The sequence below is a fragment of the Ogataea angusta genome (genome assembly GCF_019207475.1).
Source record: "Ogataea angusta isolate 61-244 chromosome Unknown 61-244_NODE_4_length_877678_cov_91.023368, whole genome shotgun sequence".
Lineage (NCBI taxonomy): Eukaryota > Fungi > Ascomycota > Pichiomycetes > Pichiales > Pichiaceae > Ogataea > Ogataea angusta.
In genome coordinates, this window is record NW_025065218.1 from 570640 (window position 1) to 592066 (window position 21427).

At 51.2% G+C, this 21427-nt stretch overlaps 11 protein-coding genes across 11 annotated transcripts; 5 read left to right on the top strand and 6 right to left on the bottom strand.

The window, feature by feature from the left end:
• Nucleotides 1–465: 465 nt before the first annotated feature.
• Nucleotides 466–2016, bottom strand: KL928_002320 (uncharacterized protein; the record flags this gene model as incomplete). The annotated part of the gene is made up of 1 exon (XM_043202784.1): nucleotides 466–2016. One exon carries the CDS (start codon nucleotides 2014–2016, stop codon nucleotides 466–468), a length of 1551 nt encoding a protein of 516 aa, XP_043060525.1.
• Nucleotides 2017–2266: 250 nt separating this feature from the next.
• On the bottom strand, nucleotides 2267–3112 carry KL928_002321 (uncharacterized protein; the record flags this gene model as incomplete). The annotated part of the gene is made up of 1 exon (XM_043202785.1): nucleotides 2267–3112. The coding sequence occupies one exon, from the start codon at nucleotides 3110–3112 to the stop codon at nucleotides 2267–2269; it is 846 nt and encodes a 281-aa protein (XP_043060526.1).
• A 119-nt stretch (nucleotides 3113–3231) lies between these two features.
• On the top strand, nucleotides 3232–4185 carry KL928_002322 (uncharacterized protein; the record flags this gene model as incomplete). Its single annotated transcript, XM_043202786.1, has 1 exon — nucleotides 3232–4185. The coding sequence occupies one exon, from the start codon at nucleotides 3232–3234 to the stop codon at nucleotides 4183–4185; it is 954 nt and encodes a 317-aa protein (XP_043060527.1).
• A 243-nt stretch (nucleotides 4186–4428) lies between these two features.
• KL928_002323 (uncharacterized protein) lies at nucleotides 4429–6321 on the bottom strand (the record flags this gene model as incomplete). Its single annotated transcript, XM_043202787.1, has 1 exon — nucleotides 4429–6321. One exon carries the CDS (start codon nucleotides 6319–6321, stop codon nucleotides 4429–4431), a length of 1893 nt encoding a protein of 630 aa, XP_043060528.1.
• Nucleotides 6322–7143: 822 nt separating this feature from the next.
• Nucleotides 7144–9189, top strand: KL928_002324 (uncharacterized protein; the record flags this gene model as incomplete). The annotated part of the gene is made up of 1 exon (XM_043202788.1): nucleotides 7144–9189. The coding sequence occupies one exon, from the start codon at nucleotides 7144–7146 to the stop codon at nucleotides 9187–9189; it is 2046 nt and encodes a 681-aa protein (XP_043060529.1).
• Nucleotides 9190–9303: 114 nt separating this feature from the next.
• Nucleotides 9304–11676, top strand: KL928_002325 (uncharacterized protein; the record flags this gene model as incomplete). Its single annotated transcript, XM_043202789.1, has 1 exon — nucleotides 9304–11676. The coding sequence occupies one exon, from the start codon at nucleotides 9304–9306 to the stop codon at nucleotides 11674–11676; it is 2373 nt and encodes a 790-aa protein (XP_043060530.1).
• Nucleotides 11677–11714: 38 nt separating this feature from the next.
• Nucleotides 11715–16460, bottom strand: KL928_002326 (uncharacterized protein; the record flags this gene model as incomplete). The annotated part of the gene is made up of 1 exon (XM_043202790.1): nucleotides 11715–16460. The coding sequence occupies one exon, from the start codon at nucleotides 16458–16460 to the stop codon at nucleotides 11715–11717; it is 4746 nt and encodes a 1581-aa protein (XP_043060531.1).
• Nucleotides 16461–16729: 269 nt separating this feature from the next.
• KL928_002327 (uncharacterized protein) lies at nucleotides 16730–18298 on the bottom strand (the record flags this gene model as incomplete). Its single annotated transcript, XM_043202791.1, has 1 exon — nucleotides 16730–18298. The coding sequence occupies one exon, from the start codon at nucleotides 18296–18298 to the stop codon at nucleotides 16730–16732; it is 1569 nt and encodes a 522-aa protein (XP_043060532.1).
• A 70-nt stretch (nucleotides 18299–18368) lies between these two features.
• Nucleotides 18369–18803, top strand: KL928_002328 (uncharacterized protein; the record flags this gene model as incomplete). The annotated part of the gene is made up of 1 exon (XM_043202792.1): nucleotides 18369–18803. The coding sequence occupies one exon, from the start codon at nucleotides 18369–18371 to the stop codon at nucleotides 18801–18803; it is 435 nt and encodes a 144-aa protein (XP_043060533.1).
• A 12-nt stretch (nucleotides 18804–18815) lies between these two features.
• Nucleotides 18816–19130, bottom strand: KL928_002329 (uncharacterized protein; the record flags this gene model as incomplete). The annotated part of the gene is made up of 1 exon (XM_043202793.1): nucleotides 18816–19130. One exon carries the CDS (start codon nucleotides 19128–19130, stop codon nucleotides 18816–18818), a length of 315 nt encoding a protein of 104 aa, XP_043060534.1.
• A 243-nt stretch (nucleotides 19131–19373) lies between these two features.
• KL928_002330 (uncharacterized protein) lies at nucleotides 19374–21344 on the top strand (the record flags this gene model as incomplete). Its single annotated transcript, XM_043202795.1, has 1 exon — nucleotides 19374–21344. The coding sequence occupies one exon, from the start codon at nucleotides 19374–19376 to the stop codon at nucleotides 21342–21344; it is 1971 nt and encodes a 656-aa protein (XP_043060535.1).
• Nucleotides 21345–21427: the final 83 nt, after the last annotated feature.

Here is a 21427-nt window from a genome sequence, read left to right on the forward strand (position 1 = left end):
GGAAGCAGGCCAGACCAAGTGCCCTACTCTAACTTCAAGAAGCTAGGGCTTGGTGCTGCTACTTCTGGATCACTATACTACATATCGCCGCAGTTTGTGGAAACGGCGTTCTCCAAGATGTTTTCTAAGGCAGCGTTCTTCAATATATGCGTGATTCTTTTTATTTATTACTCACGTACAAGATATCAAACGTCCGCATTCATAAACGTTGCCAAGCTTGCAATCCAAAGTATGAGAAGATGTATAAGAATGCGCCAGTTCCAGTCAATGTTGGTGAGGCTGCCAACTTTTAATTACAGGGCCGCGACAATTGTCAATAACAAATGCCTCATTTGTTTGGATGACTTGATAACGCAGGACACAGTGCTATTGGCCTGTCAGCACGTGTTTCACCAGGAATGTTTCGGAATGTGGTATAATCGCTGCGACAGCTGTCCGTACTGTCGGAGCAGGGTTCGCTAATAATCATATGCTAGACAATAAATTTTTGCTTTCGATGATAACGATGAAGGCCAAGGCAGCAAGTCCGAGTGCAAAGTTCTGACCGAACTGAATCGCAGTGGACGTATCTCCTGCAACGATTTTGTTTTGAGCGGCGACTATAACGGCACAAAATGCCCAGAAGTAGAGGAACCTGGTGTAATTTTGGTGTTTGAAGCTGAGAAACGGTTTGACTTCAAACGCGCAAAAGAGAATCCGAATGAGCATGTTGATGGAGTTTGCCAAAATCAGACCTACAAGCCCGAGCTGTAGTCGTTTGATGAAGAAGGCAGAAGTCAGATAGAAACACGCGGAATTGACGAACATTAGTCGCGAGTACAGACTCACGTGATGCGGATCTGTATAGACAGAGTTGAAGAGCGCTTCGAGTATACCATTCATGGATAGTAGAGGAAGGTAATACCAATAGATCTTGAAAACCTCGACAAGCTTTTCGGGGTCTGCCATGTTTGGAAATGCCTGATGAATGAGGAATGAGGTATTTCGAGGAGCAAATAAAAGTAGCAGAGTCAATATGTAGATGTAAACGGTTGCCACTTTGTAAAAATTGCTGTTGAGACTTGACCTCTTGCATGTTTCTGACTGATTTGATGCAAAAAGCTTTGCAGTGTTCATTCTGATGGTCTCCTCAATTGGCTGAAACAGCAAACGTGCCATTAACGACCCATAGTTGAGCACGATAGCATAGTATCCCTGATCAACAATAGGAAAGAACTGATTGAGCACGAACCTGTCTCCCTCGGTGAGGAATTGCTTGAATATCTGTTGAAGGAAAAGCGAGCACAGATATTTCCATGTGGACGGCTCGAGGAAGGCGCCTGTAGTTGAGAACCGGGGCCAAGCGATCCTGAATCTTGAATAGCAAACAAAAACAGTGAAGGAGTAAAAGAACTGTGCAAGGATATAAGCAACCACGAATGTGGCGTCTTTGCCGGCTTTCATACGAATGTTCATCACGATTGTAAACTGAATCACACATTTGACAAAGGAGGCGAAACTTTCAATCTTCGCTCTTTTCGCGACATTCAATTGTGTCTGGTTAGCATTGTAGTAAGGCTCGCTAAGGATCTCTAGCACCAATGAAGCTATAATAGCGACCAGACAGAGCTGATAGTGCCACGAGTGCAAAAATAGGCCGCCAAAGCCCAGTTGCCAGTAGACGAAGGGGCCAACAATAATGGTACAGAAAAGCAACGGCAAGTAGGAAAAGTTCACCAAGAGCTGGTTGTAATCCTTTAATTCAGTATTCATAGCCTGCACAGATAGCCTGACCGGTTCTCTGCTGATAAAAAGCACACTGTTGATCACAAACTCGATCAGGCTGCAAAGCCCTAGACCTGTGGGTGTGACATGCTGAATCAGCATTTGGTTCATCGCAAAGGTCATGAGCTTAATTACCGTCTGACCTGCGATCAATATACAGGCTGCACGGGTCAAGTCAAAACCAGCAACAGACTCTCCCTTTTTCGAAGACCTCGAACTGTCGGGGCTCTCTGGATTGGTCTTGGTATTCATAGCAGGTCTTGATCAGCTTAAATGTTGGCAGCCATCAAAAGTGACGGAATTGGGTACAGGGGCGGAAAAAGCTGCTACCGCAGAGTTTGAACCAGATCAAGTTTGTGTTTATCTGTTAATAATTTCTTTTCCACTGGGAGCCCCATATTTTACTTGCACAGCCGAAAAAAAATAGCTTAACTATACAGGAACGATAAATAGAGAAGTATATAACAGCTGGAGATAATCTCCCTAGATTACAATCAGACTCTTAGAAGCCTCCCTGGTAGCGATACAAAACATTTTCTCCATGATGGCCGTTCGCTAAAGACGCCAGCTCCTCAGTCTCCGATACTGCTTCAGGCACATTGTCGTTCAGGTTCAAAGACAGAGTGGCGTCGTCTGTGGTGGCAACCACCTTCTCTGTGCCTTCGAGTTTGATATGATCACTGTGTTTGGCAACGCCGGAAGAACCGATTTCTGCCGACCGAGCATTTTTCAAAGGTGAAACTCCTATTGCATCGTCGTCCTCGTGCGTGTTATGGTATTGAGGGTTATGAGGGTAGTGTGAATGATCTCCGTAGTCCTGTTCGTATAGCTGCTGCATATACTCGTTTTCCTCAAACTGCGATTTGTGTTGTTCTTTGCTCTCTGAGTCGTCAACGGGGTATTCCAAAAAATCGTCTTCGTCCTTCTTGATGCTGTTGTCCCCATCGTCCTCCGCGTCATCTTCCTGATCGCCCATGTCGCCCATCGAGCCGTTTTTCTTGCTCACTTTCTTCCTTTTAATTTCCCCACGTTCCTGTTTGAGAGCTTGCTGTTCTCTATACTTTGCCAAATAAATCTTAAGCACCTCGCTGTAGTTTTCAAAACCCAGATTCGTCATCGAATACAGAATATCCTCTCCATTGATAGTCTTGCGCTTTTCCATCAAACACTTGTCGCTGGCCTCACTGGTGATGAACGAGATGAATTCGGAGACACACTCCTGCATACACTCTTTCGCATCTTTGGATACCTTTGCCGTGGTCGGCAACGTGTTCTTCATTAATCGCGCGACGTTGGCAATTGGAAGCCATCTGTCTTGCTCGCGAAGCTCGAAATCTTGCGACGACATGATGTGCAGTGGATATCTCTGGAGAAAGACTTTCTGAACGATTTTTTTATCAATTAGTGCCGGCCGCGTCGATCGGCGTGCGCCGTTGAAAAAAGTGCAACAATTTGATAACGGTGTTTATGTCTGACAACGAGAGCAACAGCGACGTCGAGGAGGTGAAAGACGTTTCACCGCCTGTCACCAACCGTCAGATGAGCGCAGATGAGATGCAGCGACTTGCTGAGGAACGCACCAAGATAAGAGCACAACTGCGAGCCTTTTCGCAGGCCAATCAACCCGCTCCCCAGGAGGCGATACCGCAGGCCGTTGACGAGGACGGCGTGCCGCTGGACATGAAAAAGGGCATGGAATACCTGCAGGAGCCGCTAGAAGAGTACAAGGAGGTGGAATTGGCAGAAAAGCTGCTTAAGAAGAAACGCGAGGAGGACGAAGGAATCCGAGGCGAAAGCGACGGCGAAGACTTTGAGGACCTGCTAGACATGTTTGGAATCGACGCTGAGGAAATCTCGATAAATATGAACTTGAACCAGCGACAACAATTACTGCTGGAGAATATGGACGCCGAGCAGATCAATCGATATGAATATTTCCGAAGAACCAACCTGAACACAGGAGGTATTAAAAAACTGGTCAACATGGCGATTGGCTACAATGTGGGAACGGATTTTGCGAAAATTCTCGCCGGTGTCGGGAAAGTGTTTGTTGGAGAGGTTGTTGAGAAGGCAAAAGAAGTGCAGAAACGGCAGAACAGCGCCCGTGTCGAGGAACAGCTGGAGTACAAGCGCAAATTGAAACGATACGAGAACGAACTGGCAGAGCTCGATAACGAGACCAAGAGACGCAAACTAAACAAGGAAAGCACTGACGACTTGCCTGAGCTGACCGACATCCCTCGTCCTGACGGCCCGGCTGCCACGTTCAGTAGCTACCGGGTCAAGGTTCCGGACGACAGAGACCAGCTCACGCCCGACCACATCCGTGAAGCATGGCGTCTGTTGATAGAAGAGAATCACACCATTTTGCAACCTCGGTGGAGGAAGCAGGGTGGGGGAGATGGGTGGTTATTTCGCTAGGACCGTGTCTAGATTCAAATATTTAAAAATAATAAGCTACGAGCTACCATTTTTAACTCACACACAGTTAAACTAGATAGGGGAAGAGAGTTAACTAATTAAAGTCACCCTCAATGGAAAAAACACACACACACACACATACACATCTTTCGATGGGGAACAAACGGCCCGCGACTGGAACGAGATCAGCCGTCTCTAAACACACACACAAATTAGAGACTGGCTTTGTCGTTTGGACCGGACCTAGTGAGAAGTAGTAATCTCGTGGGCAGTCCCTTCTTTGGAAAGGGCGTTCACGGTAGAGCCCATGGCATCAGCAGACTCGGCTTCCTCGTCGTCCTCCGCAGCCAAGAAGGCCCTTTCGTCAATATTAAGGTCAGCAAGCACTCTTTTTTCCATGTCTGGAATATCAGCCATACCGTACCAGAAAATGACAACACAGCCCAGAATACCACTGATACAGGAGAAAACCAGGGCAACAATGCCTCTGGCAGTGAACCCAGCTGGAAGGGCTTTGACCTGGACGTTTTGGCCGGTCAGGTCAAAGAAGTCCTTATCATTGGCAGCAGCGTTACCGGTGTAGGTCAAGCCGGCGTTTTCACAGACCTGCTTCCAGTTGTCGGTCAGAGTCTCGTTGGCCTGGATTCCAAGAGGATCCTCCACCAACGTGAGAGCCAGACCTTGGACCAAGTGCCATTCGATGTGGCAGTGGAAAAACCAGACGCCTGGATTGTCGGCCTTGAATCTGATCACAAAGTACGAGTTTGGGTTCACGTAGATAACGTCTCTTCTCATTGGGTGCTCAGGCGGAGTGTACGGAGCAGACTCGTTGTAAGACTGAGGCGACGCGTCCGGGAACGTTGGACCTCTCTCGATGACCTGGAACACGTGACCGTGCAAGTGGAACGGGTGCTTACCTGTATCCTGATTGTTGAGCACGATTTCGACGATTTCGTCCTTCTGTAAGACAAAAGTGTTGGTGTTGGTACCGTAGATGTAGGCATTGGTAGCGTTCTCGCCGGCAGACATGACGGTACCGAGAGTTGGGACCTTTGGAGCAACGTAGGTGATGTTGTTGAAGAAAGCATAGTTGACACCGTCGTTCAGGTTGTTCATCAAGACATCGACGGTGATCTGGTAATCGTAGTTCTCGTACAGCTCTTCTTTCTCCAATGGAGCCAGGTAGAAGTCGTCAAGATAGTCGTCGATTGAGTCGACCATATATTGTCCTGGCAGATCAGCATTTTCATCGTAGACAATATAATTGGTAGCATTCAGCACCAGATCTTTAGGAATGGTATCGAGCATCGTCGAGTCGAACTTCTGCATGAAGGCATAGTTCTTCGAAGTGTCGTTCTTGGTTGTGATCAGAACATCGTAACGCTGAGCGACGGTGATGTAGATCATACTCGTCTCGTTCGGCTCCACATAGACACCGTCGACTGCCACGACAGTGAACGTGTGGTCCTCCATGTACAGGTACTGCGAGACAAAACCGCCGATGTTGATCAGACGAACGTAGTACGTCTTATTTGGTTCCACGTTCCAGGTGTTATTTCTGGTGTTATTCATTAGCAGATTCTGAGGAATTGGCTCTGCACCAGTTGGGTTGTAGAGGTCCAGGAATTTGTCCGTCAGAGTGTCAACAAGATCGTGATACCATTCAGTAACAGTAATGATGACCTCCTCGTCGTAGTCGTAGGGCATATCCGGGTCCTCAATGATAAAAGCACCCCTCATACCGTCCATATACTGACCTTCCGAGTGAGAGTGGTACCAGAAAGAACCAACCTGGTCAGGAACAGAGAAGTTGTACAACATCGTGTCACCCGGAACAATTAGACACTGACTAATAAGCGGCGGACCGTCCATCTGGGTGGACCCGCGCTGGAACAAGCCGTGGAAGTGAAGACTAGTATTAGTATTGTCAAAACCATTTGTCAAATAGAGCTCGACCCGGTCTCCCTTCTTGACTTTGATATCAGGCCAGGGAAATTCACCGTTACAGGTAATCACAGGCCTTTCGAAGGTGCCGTCTGGGTTCGCAGTGCCCCAGCCGGTGGTCCAGTTGAAAACATGAGTTTCGGCCAGAGCAGCAGCCGCAAAAAAGGCGGAAGAAAGAACTGACAATCTCATTCTCCCCAGAACGAAATTAGTATATGTGTGATGGAGAAGAAGCCTAGGATATTACATCGTACTTATAGGGGTTTTCAGGAGTCCTAAGCTGGACGCTATTGGCTGACTAGAAATGCACTGATTTTTTTGATAATATGCAGCTCTGCGTGTGGCGGTGAACAAAACTACCGACACCCAATAAGAGGCGAAAACTCCGTCTGGACCAGCTGGTCTTAGTAGAGAAAGAGCATCGTGGAGGTCAACCTGCTTTTCTAGGTTTTTGGGAGCACATTTGGTGCTACTTATATGCAACTCAAATAGTACCTATCTTAGTGCGAAATTTGCTCAAATATGGTTTTATTTCGAATAGTGCTTTGGCCAAAATTTCTTGGTATTTTTTGACGGGAAGGAGAAAAAGGCCTCAGCCACATTGTATGTAGACGGGTGCCAAGCCCATTGTTTTCTTCCCTTTTCCTCCCAAATCTCCCGGTAATTCCACGCACAACGCACAAAAATGTAGAGCCTGATTGTTGTAGTCGCGAGGAAGGCTGTACCAAAAATAACATTTGTTTCCAAATTTGAAAAATTGCAGGTAGAGAACAGAATTTCAAAAAAAAGTGGTGCGCTCCTCATCAGGGGCTCGAACCCTGGACATTTCGGTCGACTTCCGAATTGGAATCCTTAAAAGCCGAACGCTCTACCAACTGAGCTAATAAGGATGGAACACACCATGATTTTCGTACACTTTATGATATGGAGGCGTGACCATCAGATAAGTCGATCGACTCAACGCGCTCATTTTTTTGACCGTGTTTAAGCACTCTTTTTGTCTTGCCGTCTCTGATGAACATAGTGGACGCTCGGTCTCGTCTAGAATCCGACGGCGGCAGGAAGATGAACACCCCAACCGAAATATTCAGGTCGTTTCGGCTCAAGGACAAGGCTCGTCGCGGCTCTTCTCAAACTGATGAACTGGAATCGCAACTACCACCTCAAAATACCCAAGAGAACGCATCGGAGACAGCGAGTCCTGGTGTTTCCATTACTTCAATTCTAATGCCCCCACGCAAGAAGTGTCTGCCAGAACCACGGCAAGAAGGCGGAGCCATAGATCCCCGTAATGTCATACTAAAACTTCCCAAACGGCCAAGAGTGTCTGGTGACTCGTTGCTGGAAAATGGCAAGTTCACAATCCAGTCTCCCCGGGTGAGGCCGGAGAGATTCAACGTTACCTTGAAAATGGACTCAGAGAAGCTTCGTACCGTACTGCAGCCCAAACAAGTGCATGTGGTAGATCTAGAACAGGAGGAGGCTACTATAAAGCAAGAAAAACCGCAATTTATGAATTCGTTTTTTCGTGCTGTTGCCGAGCGTGCGAAACGAGCGGACTCGGGCGAACTGGTAAGGAGAGACAAACCCAAAAGCATGGACATTCCCGTCCTTGGAAAACTAGATTTTATGATTTACGACAAAAATGACATACCTCAGCATTCGTCTTTACGGCTACAACATAGAAAAACTGCACAGAACACGGCACACGAGTTTTCTTTTTCGCAAGAAGAACACGCAAAGTTCATGACCTGTTTCATCAAGAACAGCCAACCAAAAAGTTCTCACTATACATCTAGACATCTGCAGGAGACTATGGAAGACGTTGTGCGCCGCAAATACCATGCGGTGCAATGTGCGCGCTTTGAGAGACTTTGCATAGAGCAATTTCGCGACCCCAGTGCTCAGTGGTGCGATCTGTTCAGGCCCTCTAACTATGAGCATATTCTGCAACCGCAGACCTTGAACACAGATTTGTATCTGTGGCTAAAAAACATGTTTGTGAAGCTACGCAAGGTCGACACAGAAAAAAGAACCAAACTGCTCCGCAAGAGACGGGTGCAGGCGGAAATGGATGATTTCCTAGTGGACGACGGTTGCGAGTCCGGAAACGAAACCGAAGACGAGGTATTTGTGCCGTGTCTGATAATTGAGGGCCCGACTGGGTGTGGCAAGACGTCTGCGATTTATTCTATCGTAAAAGAACAATTGCAGGGTCACGTTTTTGAGCTCAACTCCGGCCAGAACAGAGCTCGTAAGAGCATTAATTTTCACCTGAGACAGATTGGCACCACAAAGAACGTGAACAACGGCCAGGATTACGGGCTTATTCTATTTGACGACGTCGACCTGATCGACGACGAAGACGATAAAGACTTCTGGCAGGCAGTGACCGAGCTACTGACGTACTCGTACCGGCCGGTGGTGTTCACTACGCAGGATCTCTCGAAGATACCGCCGAACATCGTGAACCAGAGCACGGTCTACTGTTTTACGCAGCCGAATCAGAATGTACATGCCCAGTATTTGGACCTGATTGGGCTCCAAATGGGCATGAAACTTGACGATAATATATTACAGCAACTGTGTGGCTACGACTTGCGTCGCTCTCTGATGCAACTCCAACTTCTGGGAAGCTGCTGCGATCGGAAAGAACACGGTTTGGTGGAGATCAGCAAAGAAGACTGTCCGGAAGCTGCGCAACTGACTTCGTTGCAACAGCTGGAGCACGACCATGAAATGAGATACTGCACCGAGTCTTTGGATCAGGAAGATATAACATCCGACGTGTACATTGCTCGTCGACAGACCATTGACTTCTACTCGTCCAAACTGTATAAAACCGGATCTAGATCTCGTGCTACGAGATATCTGGATGGAGAAGAGTATCTGGAGCAGAACCCAGGCTGTGTCTTCAATCGCGTGAGCAGGAGCGTGTTTTCGACAGAGGTCCAGCCGTTTATCAAAGAAATGGCGCGCAGAGAGATGATGCGAATCCAACTCGGGGGCAGGAGGCTGTTTGATCTGGACCCAGTTGACTACTTTGATAAGCTCTTCTGACGCGTCGATCGACGCGAGATCTGTAAAAAAAATAGTGGAAAAATTTTCTCCAGATGACTAAAGAAAAACACACAATTTATTATTGGATCAGGAACTAGGACGTTTGGCCCCATCATGTTAGTTTCGAGAGCCAGCGTGCGCCATAGCAGAAAGCTGAGCCGTCATCTGGCTACCACGTTGGGCCAGATCAAGGCTCCAGCCGGGTTCGAGTCCAGAACTCCCCCATACGAAAAATTAATCGATAAATTATTCAAGGTCAAACACATTCTGAACAACCAGCCGCTCACCCTGGCAGAAAAAATCCTGTACGCGCACCTGGTCGAGCCAGAAGAGCTTTCTGGATCGGCTTCGTCCAGGGACATCCGTGGAAACAAGTACTTGAAGCTGAACCCAGATAGAGTCGCCATGCAGGACGCATCTGCTCAGATGGCGCTTCTGCAGTTCATGACCTGTGGCATGGCGTCCACCGCCGTCCCTGCGTCCATCCACTGCGACCACTTGATCGTGGGCAAGGAGGGAGCCGACGTCGATCTCAAGTCTGCCATTGCTACCAACCAGGAAGTTTTCGACTTTTTGCAGAGCTGTGGTGAAAAATACGGTATTCAGTTCTGGGGGCCAGGATCCGGTATCATCCACCAGATCGTGCTGGAGAACTTTTCTGTTCCCGGTCTGATGATGCTTGGAACCGACTCGCACACGCCAAATGCTGGTGGCCTGGGAGCCATTGCCATTGGTGTTGGAGGAGCCGACGCCGTGGACGCTCTGACGGGAACTCCATGGGAGCTGAAGGCCCCAAAGGTGCTGGGTGTCAAGCTGACAGGAAGAATGAACGGCTGGACCTCGCCAAAGGACGTTATCACCCACTTGGCCGGCATACTGACTGTTAGAGGAGGAACAGGTTACATTGTTGAATATTTTGGCGAAGGTGTCGAAAGCTTGAGCTGTACCGGCATGGCCACCATTTGCAACATGGGTGCTGAGATCGGAGCCACCACGTCGACCTTCCCAATGCAGGAGGCCCATGTCAGGTACCTGTATGCCACGAACAGAGGCCCAATCGCAGATCTGGCGAAGTCTGTCAACCAGAACTACCAGTACATGACGGCCGACCCAGGCTGTGAATACGACCAAATAATCGAGATCGACCTCAGCACGCTGGAGCCTAGCGTGAACGGGCCGTTCACTCCAGATCTGTCCACGCCGATCTCAAAGCTCAAGGAGACCACCAAGGAGAACGAGTGGCCAGAGAACATCACTGCCGGCCTGATTGGCTCGTGCACCAACTCGTCGTACCAGGACATGTCTCGTGCTGCCTCGATCATCAGACAGGCGGCGAAGGCCGGCTTGAAGCCTAAGATCCCGTTTTTTGTGACGCCTGGGTCTGAGCAGATCCGTGCTACCATCGAGAGAGACGGGCTAATTAGCACTTTCGAGGAGAACGGCGCAATTGTGCTGGCGAACGCGTGCGGTCCATGTATTGGCCAATGGGACAGAGGAGAGACTGCTCCGAAAGACACCAATGTGATCTTCACCTCTTTCAACAGAAACTTCCGTGCGAGAAACGACGGCAACAGAAACACCATGAATTTCCTCACGTCGCCGGATATTGTTACGGCCATGATCTATTCCGGAGACATGAACTTCAACCCTATGAAGGACAGCATCCAGCTCGAGAACGGCGAGACGTTCAAATTTGCTCCTCCTCACGGAGAAGAGCTCCCGTCCGAGGGATTTGTCGCTGGAAGAAAAGAGTTCTATCCTCCATTGGAGCCTAAGCCTAGACCAGAGGTGGCGGTCAACGTTTCGCCCGAATCCGACAGACTACAGCTTCTGGAACCGTTCGAGCCGTGGGACGGCAGAGAACTGCAGACTCGAGTGCTGATCAAGGTGGAAGGCAAGTGCACGACGGATCACATCTCTGCCGCTGGTGTGTGGCTCAAGTACAAGGGCCATCTGGAAAATATCTCGTACAACACTCTGATCGGCGCCCAGAACAAGGAGACGGGCGAGGTGAACGTTGCATACGACTTCGACGGCAAGCCGTTCGGCATTCCAGAGCTCATGATGAAGTGGAAGGCCGAGAACGTGCCGTGGTGTGTGGTTGCAGAGCACAACTACGGAGAAGGGTCTGCCAGAGAGCACGCTGCACTGTCTCCGCGATTCCTTGGCGGAAAGATCATTTTGGTCAAGTCGTTTGCGAGAATCCACGAGACCAACCTTAAAAAACAGGGCATGCTGCCGTTGACGTTTGCCGACGAGAACGACTACGACAGAATCGGCTCGACCGACCTGCTCACCACCGTCGGCCTGCCTGACCTGGTCTCCAAGGGCGGCAACAACGGCGGCATTTTGAAGGTCAAGGTGACAAAACGCAACGGCGAGGAGTTTGTGATCGACTGCAAGCACACCATGAGTGAGGACCAGGTGGAATTCTTCAAGGCTGGCTCTGCTATTAATTACATCGGTGAGCAAAAAAAACTGAACTAAATAGAGGGAAGAAATAGAACGTATAAAACTCGGTAAGACTACTCGTCTCGCGGCTGGATCTCGCAGCTCAGCTTCCAGCTCCGGTCGTCCTCTTTCATGTTGATCTGCTTCACCTTCCAGATCTCGAGCAAAATCAGCTCCTGCAAGCACGGCACGCCAGCAATGTCAAACATATCGTCGAAACTCTGCGACTCGTCCTGCAACTGCAGCCGCAGGTTCCTGATGGTGGCGCTTCGGATCAGGTCGATCTTCTGGTCCTTGTTGTACACCTTGCCCAGCTCGCCCGTGTCTTTGTAGGGGATTTGCAGCGTCTGCAGATCAAGGATAATCTTGGTGATCTTGGTGTACTTGTCGACATTAATCAGCTTCTGGTTCAGGAACGACTTGGTGTTGTCTCTGTAATTTGGATTACCGTCCACGATAAACGTCAGGTCCTGCAGAAAGAGCGACAGATACGGCACCGTAGGAATGTCGAGGTTTTCCTCGAGATTGGAGAGCAAAAAGTCGCGGATCTTGCCGCGGTACACGTGGTAGTTCTTGTCGGGATGGATGATCGACGCCAGATACTGGAACAGCTCCCTGTACTTGTCGGACAGACCGTCCCAGATGCGCGTGATCCGCGTGATCAGGAAGCTCTGCAGCGACGTCATGATCGACGCAAGTGAGTTGAAGTTCCGCAGGTACAGACACGAGATCGCGATCTTGAGCCAGCACTTGACCGCGTGCACGCGCTGCTTCATGGTGAGTTTCGGTTGCAGAATGCTCTCGATGACGTAATCGCTCAGCAGGTTGGTGAAGAGCACCGAGCGCTGGATGTTTGGCGAGAGGTTGAGGTGCAATTTCTTGGAGGTGAAGTTTTGGTTGAGCAGCTCCTCTGCCTTGATGGAGCAGAACATCTTGGACTCGATCAGGGTCAGCTGTTTGGCGATCTCGAGCCCGTTGAAGTTGAGCAGGGCCAGGTCCTGGTTGAGGATCTTCCAGCTCTCCTGGGCGGTTTTCCACCACGAGTCAAGCAGCGTCTGCGTGTCTAGCGGCACAAACTTGTCGAGCCGCATGTTCCCGCGCTGCCAGTGCTCGCGCAGCATGTTTCTGTACGACAGAATGACTTTCTGGATCGACTCGAGCTGCTTGTCGCTGAGCAGCACCACGTTGGAGTCGGTGTTCTTGAGGTCGATCGCCAGGCCGAGGTTGATCGACTGGCGACTGCCTCTGGTGGCCGTCCTCTCCAGGTCGTAGGTGTCGAGGTCGTCCAGCAGCGAGTTGTACGTGTCGAGATCGTTCATGATGCCGGCAGGGTCTGAGAACGAGAAGGTAGAGATGTGCCGCGAGATGTGTTTGTGCTGCTGCTTTGGCGAGATTTTGCGCGGCACCAGCTGCGAGTCGTTGTCGATGTTGTTGTAGTAGTTGAGCCTGTCCTTGATGGTCTCGACGGGTGGCATGCCGATCAGCTTCGACGCCGTCTCGATCAGCCGGAGCGCCTCCAGCGGCAGGTACTCCTTGACGGCCTCGTTGAAGAAGTTCAGCAGCGGCGGCAGCAGGTTGTAGTCTGTCCTTGGCTTCCAGTAGCTCTCGAGCCACAGCATAAACGTCTTGCACACGAGCTGGCGTCTGTGCTTGATCTTGGACTCGAGCGACGAGTGCATGTGCAGGCCGCCGGCGCCGTTCTTCTTCTCGTTTTCGATAATCGTGTTGTTGACGTCGAAACGCGCCACCAGCTCCTCCAGAAGCACCGAGCCGTGCGAGAAAATCCGGAACGTGAGGAAAAACGTCGACACGAAAAAGTACTCGGGCGGATTGTTCTCGTCGGTCAGCAGACACACGAGCGCGCGGAACGACGCGCCCAGGATCTCGTTGTCCGGCCCGCGGAGCACCTCGTCCTCGTGGCTCACGTCGCCGGCGGGCTCGTCCAGCAGCTGGTCGAACGTGCCGTCGTTCTGGATGAACGGCGTGCCGTCGCCGGGAGTCACCTCTGCGAGAAAGTCCAGCCCGTCCGCCGTGAGCTCCATGTTGGCCGCATCGCCCGCACGGAACATCGAGAACCGTTTCGACGCGCGCTTGTCGCCCCGCGCAGTCTTGTGCTGTTTCAGCTGTCTGGTGATCTCCTTGTCGGAAATCAGCCCCGTGGAGCAGATTTTGATGAACGATTTTGGCGAAACGTTCATCTCGAGGAAGTCTGGGTACTCGCGTGTGTTTGGCAGCTCGAAGTCCTTCGTGGCCGCCAGGAACGTCTTGAGCACCTTGTACGACGTGCTCACCAGATAAACCAGCCGACACGCGGTGTTGATCACGGCTCCGCCCTCTCTCGAGTAGAAGTACATGTCCTTCGTTGGGGCGGTGCTGCGCGACGTGGCGGTGCCCGAGCGCGTCAGCATCGGAGAGTTTTTCGTCTTGTTGGTAGCAACGTCTACCAGAACACGCACATTGTGGTTGAACTTTTCGAGAGCAGCGGTCAGCTCCGTGCTGTTGGTCTCAAGCAGTCTGAGTTGGTCGGCCGTCGAGAGGTTTGAACGCGCGACAGCCGGCAGCTTGTAGCCAGGAGGAATGACGGTCTTGATCAGCGAGCCAATGAATTGCAGCTCGCGAACCTGCAGGTTGATCTGGTTGACAATGTTCTCCAGCAGCTGGCTGCCCTTGACGTTGTGCTCAACAAGATCCAGCCGCCCTGAAATGAGCGCAAAGTACCCCATCAGATGGTTGTACAGCTCGTTCACGCGTGGCGCAGCACGTGGCGGTGCAGACAGGTAGCGCACGGGCACGAGCTGCGACGAGCTGATGAGCTGTTTGTCTCGGTTGACCAGGTCGTCGCTTTCAAGACCCCACACGTCCAAAAACGTGATGGCCTTCTGCAGCACCTGGTATGCGAGCAGCTGGAGATACTCGATTTTTTTCACGTCCATGGTGTTGAGGAAGTCCTTGGCCTTGTAGATCAGGTCCGACCAGTCACGCAGCAGTTTCTTGCGCAATCGGCGCACAATCGGCTTGCGTTGCACAATGTCGCTTGTTCGCGAGATGCAGTCTGTCTCCTTGAGCAGCGTTCTCACGCCCTGCGTGATACCGTTGATGTAGCGGATGTCGAAAGTATATCCCTTGAACTCGTTCTTGATGTAAAGCATCTTGTTCTGCGGATTGAGCAGGAACATGCCGGCGTGGCGGAACAATTTTCGCAGCGGCCGGCGCGACGCAGCCAGTCTCGCGTACTTGCTCAGATGTGGCTCGTCCTCGAGGTCCTCCGACAGCGTGGCCCGGAAATAGTTCATTGGCACCCAGCCGCGCTTCAGCGTGTTAAGCAGCGTCACCTCGCCCCAGCCCGAATCGTCGAGCGAGTACGTAAAGGCGATGTCGTTCTCGTTGAAGGAGAGACAGATCGACGCGTCGTTTTTCGACTCGAGCGTGCTGGCGTCGAACGGGTACAACGCCGTCACAAACAGTGCCGACGCGTCGTCCTCTTCCGCTTCGTCGTCCACCACCGAGCTCGCGTCCGTGCTGAGCTCGTGCAGCTGGTGCGACGACTCGAAATTCGTAAGGTCTCTGTTGCTCGAGACGGCCGACTTTTTGCTGTACGTATCCTGGTACAGCGACTGCTGTCTCACCGAGACGCGCGTTTTCTTAGGTGTCGACGAGAACTCGGGCAGCTGCGCCATTTTATCGGGCTGCTCCTCGTCAGCCGCTGCGCCAGACGGGCGTGCCGGCTCGTACACGCTCGACGACGTGCTTGCACGGGGAACGGAGGCTTTTTTGGCGAACGGGGCCACGGGAGCAGCAGATTCTGCTGGCTCTGGAGTTGCGCGCAAAGACGACCTCTCGGGAACCACAGGCTCCGCTGAGAATTCCGGAATCGCCGTCAGAGGTTTTGCAGCCGATCCAACGTTCGACTCCGGCACCTCAGAATAAATGCTCGACGAGTAGCTCTGGTGTTTCGGTATTTCCGAGAACTTTGCGTGGCGTAGTGGCACCTGCGGCGACCGCTCGACGCGCTGATCAAAAACTGATGCCAAAGGTTCGCCATCTTCCTCTTCCTCCTCCAAGATCGGAGTCTCCACCAGTGGAGAGCCAGCTCTGCGGAAACTTGAGAGTCTGACGTCAGAAGAGCTCAGAGGATTCGTGAACCGCTTAGCGTCCTCACCGTTTGGCGTCTTGTCTCCCTCGGTGAACCCAAACGACGACACCACAGGCGTCTTGTCCTGGTCAACCACCGGAGACGTGTATCCCTGTTTGTCGAGATCGATAAAATTACTTTCCGACACAGACGAGTCGTCCTCACTGTGCGACGTACTTGTGCTGCTGATCGACACGTCCATCGTGTTGTTGAGAAATTCGTTTGTCTGGATGGTGTTGGAGGTCTGGTCATACTGCTCGTCAGCCCCGGACTTGTGTGTGATTCCCAGTGACTCCGTGAGAATACTGCCCAAAATCGGGACCTTGCCAAACGCACTCAGTCGATCGCTGTCTTTGGACTCAGGAGCGTGGGGAACAGGACTCGAAACATGGCCCTGTCCGTCCAGTTCTCCCTGAAACGGGCTCATGGCAAAATCTTTCACGCTATGGGGCGAACTGCCAACAGACCCCACGTACTCATTAAAGTCCGGCTCCTTCTTGTCATCCTCATCCACCCAGGTGCCTGGCATCGGTGATAGCTGCTCCAAAAGATAATTGAAGTCTTGTCTGTCTTTAGGAGTCTCTGATGCCTCGCTTTTGGGCTGCTGCGCCGTGCTATGACGGCCTAGTTTCAGTGGTGACGTCGCCTTGGTGTCTGGACTGTCGAAAATTTGGTTGTTGTTCGTCATTGGCGTCAAGACAATATCTATGGGATAGGTTAGTGACCTGCAGACGCGTCGCTAAACTTCTGTACTTACTTTTGTTCACGGGACGCGCTTCAAATGTGAACCGAATGTCGTCGTTCTCGTCGTCTGGCGTGATGACCGACATCTCAAACGCGTAATATTGTCAATTGTTCAAACAAAGTGTATATACGCGAAACGCTCTGAATTTCACACGATTCGTGTTTTTTTTTTTTTTCCACCAAAAGTAGCGACATTTGGCTAATTTTACGTAATCAGTATGGCTCGAGCAGCTGGCACACGCGAGCGCCCAGCTCAGCACAGTCGGCTGCAGATGCCGCTTCCGAGTACACTCGCACGGCGTTTTCTGTGCCGCTCGCCCTCACAAACGAGCGTCCTTGCGCATATGCAGCCACGAGAGCGTCGATCTGGGCCTGCACACCAGCCGGCTCCACGAGTCTTCTTTCTGCGTCGGTGGTCTTGAAAGCAAACCGGTCCTTCACAAGAACTTTGAAGAGCTTGTTCGGGAGTTCGGTGTAGTCTCTGCCCCACTCGACACAGGTTTTGTCCTGAATTCTTAACGCAAGCAAAACTGCAAAGAGGTCAGATATGGAGTCGCCGACTGTCTGATTGATGAGCTCTGTGAGCAGAATGAGTGTCTTGAGGGCCCGTTTCCCTTCTGGCAAACTGCTGTGCGCAGATTTGAGTGAATCTATGAAGTCGTCAGAGAAAAGAACTGTGCCATGTCCGTTGGCCTCAAAGTACAACCCAATGTCGTACTCCTGGGCCTTGTGGTGAAGATGCTTGACTCCTGTCGGTGTGAAATCAACGGGGATTTGAAGTGTCTCCTGAATATATCTAGTCGAGTTGCCGTTGGCATATGCAGTTTGTATGATTCCCATTTTAGCTTCGACCTTGGCTTGCTGAAGCAATTTGTTGAGGAAGCTCGCCAAAAGCGTGGCGATGCGGTCTCCGTCCAAAAGCTGAAAACGTGGTCCGTCCGCGTAATAAAATACCACTCTATCGGCGTCACCGTCAAAGGACGAGTACAGCTGGTGGTCTCTCGGTTGCAGGTTAGAAGGCAGTTTCTGGTTCGTCTTGACGTAATCTGCGCCACACTCAACGTTCAGTGCACTCTTATCCTGCGTGTTGCTGTTCACAATGGTGATAATGATTGAATTGCTGCTCAAGTTGCGCAGTTTTGGAGCACCAACTCCGTTTGCAGCATCCACGGTTATTTCCAGCGGCTCTTGGATATTCCACAAACGCAAGATTTCCTCGACCGCACCGACTATTTTTTTATTGTATCCATCCTCTGAAGACTCTCCAAAGCCTGGATCATTGTGCGATCTAACTAGATAGTGTAGCTGGGGCGTGGTGAGCTCTCCAAAGCTTTTGGCTCGTCCGAACACCTCAATTCCATCAATCGCAGCCCTGAGCAGCTGTGGACCCGTCTCCCGCGTGTCCATGCCAACGACAACAAGCCCAGCCTGCGCGACATCGATATTCTCTCTCGAGACTATATCCCGAACGTCGTCCTCGAGGTTGTCGCTATTGGCCAGCTGGGTGGCATAGGGCTCCCATTGTTGCGGCAGCATTTCTCCCAGCGGGTCCACAACCTTGACACCGTTGTCTTCGGGCGGATTGTGGGACGCAGTGATCATGACGCCGATGGTTTTCCCTCCCACCTTAGCGGATCGCAGAGACGCCAGCACGCCTACCCTGAAAACGGTTGAGTCCAACAGAGAGCCAATAGTACGGAACCCGGCTGTTCCATATGCAAACGTGGTGTTTGGTGGCTTTGGATGGCGCACACTGGCGGCAGACAGAGTGTCTGTGAACATGTAAACAGATAAATAAAATAAAATAAATTTATATCTCATTAGGTAATATTTGTCAATATTTCCATATTTGATGGCTCCGTCGTTGCCCGTCTATTCCAGAGAGGAACTACGCGACCACTACCCGCATCTATTCCCAGAGCGAATAGTGGACGAACAGGGCAGGGAGAAATTGAATTTGGACAACTGCAAGCTGTGGTCTCTCACGCAGCACCAGTGCACGTTTGACGGAGACAGGACAATATGTGTGCCGTTCAAACGTGTTTTCGCACGGTGCAAAGACACGGAGTACTACTCCCGAAAAGAGCTGAGCGGGTTTAAGTTGCTTCCTGAGCAGAGGGGCGAGAAGGAGACGGAAACTTATCGCAACATCGAGATCACCACAGAGAAAGATAACCCTTACAGCGCCCAGGACCCGCTGCTGGTGGACTTTTTGCGCGCAGACAAGGTGCTGCACCAAAAAATGAACCAGTATTACGAGAATATCATCAGAGAGTCGGAGAATTAGTAAATAGGTACATTAATGGAGTTGGAACGTCTCGCCCTCTGGAGGCTGCGGCAGTTTCCTGTTTGGTCCGCTGGCCATCTCTTTTCTGAGCTCCAGCAGCAGGATCTCCATGCTGTACGTTCTTTTCCAGGAGTTCAGTGTAGGGAACTTGCTGGCTAGCACGAGTCCTGTATTTTGGTCGACACATGGCAGGTTGATCTTCGATATGAATCTGACGATGGGCGGCTTTTCTGGGTACTCTGGGCCGCATTCTATGGTGAGCGAGTAGATTCTGTTTTCGTGTGACGAGTTTGGCGGTCCCAGGATCGTCCCGTTCCAATGGGTCATGGTGATATCGTCCAGGTCCTGTAAACCGTACGAGCAGGACTCTGCGCCCAGGCCCTTCTCGCCCTTTTCGAGCTCCTCCAGCAGCTTGAAGTTTCTCGGACTGGTTGTTAGCGGCGGCACAAATTGAAACACTTACATTTTAGACATGGAAGCTAAAGAAAGGGTGTGAGGTTTATTTATTTAGGAGCCTCTCATTTGCCGTTTGACACAGCCACAAATCGATTTAATAATTATTCGCGTTACATGTCTGGACAAAGCACACCGAGCTCGCCATTTATAGCGCATCCGCACGATTTGCCGGGCGATCGCGATCTGCGGAAACGGCTGGCTACTCTGGAGTACCAGTATAACCAGCTGAAGGACAGCTACGAGATAGACAAGGTCAAGAGCCAGGCGATGGTGAAGAGGCTGGAGAGGGATCTGGAGCACAGATCAAGGGAGTACGAGGCCGCTGTGAGCGATTCGAAGCTGCTGTTCGACGAGAACAACAAGCTGAAGCGTGAACTGAGAGACTTGGCCGGCAATTTCGAGCAGACGGCCGGCGAGAACAGGTCGCTCAGGACAGAGCTCGATGCAAAGACGTGCAAGCTGGATAGACATCTGGGCGAGTTCCAGGAGATCGAAAAGCGTCTAGAAGATGTCATTGCGCTCAAGGACGTCGAATTGCGGCACAAGGACTCGGAACTGCTCCGCTTAAGGGATGCAATGCGCGAGGAGTTGGCTCTCAAGAGTAGCAGAATCGAAGAGCTCGTAAACCAGCTGCGCATCAAGGATTCACAGATAGTGGAGCTGCGCGAGCGCAACGTGCACATGGACGAGACCAAGGCCCGCGAGTTGTACGAGAAAGAGTGCAGCAACCAGTTGGAATACATTCGCGAGCTGGAGAAGAGGAATTTGGAATTGAGCAACAAATTGCGTGCGTTGCAGTCAAAACAGGACTATGTCCAGGTACTGAAGGAGGAAAAGACGACGTTGGCACAGAGATTGGCCACGTATGAGGCTCTTGAGACGGATTATGAGGACCTGAAACTGAGGTATGCCGCGATGGAGCAGAAAATGGGGGACTGGCCTATTTCCGACTCTCCTGCCACCATTCTCAATAAGTGCTCGGCGTTGGAGTCCACAAACAGCCAGCTTTTGCAGAAGCACGAAAATCTGCGCAACGAGCTTGCGCGCACTCAGCAGGAGGTGGTCGATCTGCAATCGAAGCTGCTGGAGTCGAACGACAGACAAACGGCGCTCAAAACCAAGTTGTCCGAGAAAGACACAGAGAACACGAAGCTTGGCAACAACGTCAAGTTGCTGACGCAGGAGATCCAGTTCTTGAAAGACAGAATCGACAACGTGACAGAGGAGAACACGATGCTGCTGAAAAATAAAGGCGTGGAAGCAGAGAATACGCAGAAGTTTGAAGGGCTTGTTGCGCTTCTTGAGTCGTATAAACAGCAGCTGCAGAGTCTACAGAGCCAGGAGACGGGACAGAAACGGCGCAGAAGCGAGCAGGAACAGCCGAACATGGCTGCACAACTGGCCGAGGAACTGAAGAGAAAGATCGACGAAAACAACGACCTGCTGAGAACCATTGAGGAAAAAAACAAGCGGCTGGTCCAACTGGAGCTGGAGGTGAAGAAGCTGGGCAGCAGCAATGACAATGGCTTCCGGGTGCTGGAATTGCGCGACAATCCGGCCACGAGACACGAACGTGTGACGAGGAAGATGCTGGAGAAACTACGAGAGGAGAATCAGCAGCTGGTCGATGACAAGCTAGCGACGGACCAAATGATCCCCAAAACGGTGTACGAGCGTGTCTGTCTGGAGCAGGACCAGCTACAGGAGGAGATCAAATCATTGAACAAGCGGATGACCCGGCTACGCGAGATGTTCAGCTCGAAAGCAGCGCGGTTCAACGAGATTGTGTTTCTGCTGCTTGGATACAAAATCGAGCTTCTCAGTGAGACAAAGCTCAAAATGTATCCCAAGTTCAACAGAGACAGTTTCATACAGGTTGATCTGAGTCGGCACGGCAGCAAGAAGGGCCAACTTCTGGACGGGGACGGAATCCGAGTGAAACTTCCGGCCGAGGCGGGATTCCAAAAAGTCGACGTCAATAACCTAATTCGGTTCTGGGTCCTGGAGAAGCAGCAACCGTGCTGCTTTTTCAATGCGCTGAACCTGGAGCTTTACGACAAGGGCCAGGAGCTGCTCCCGACTTAGGACCGATATGTGCAGGATGTGGAGGTGGGGATGATCCCCAGGGGTGAGAAGCTAGTGAGTGGGGTTGACCTCAAATCGGGGCC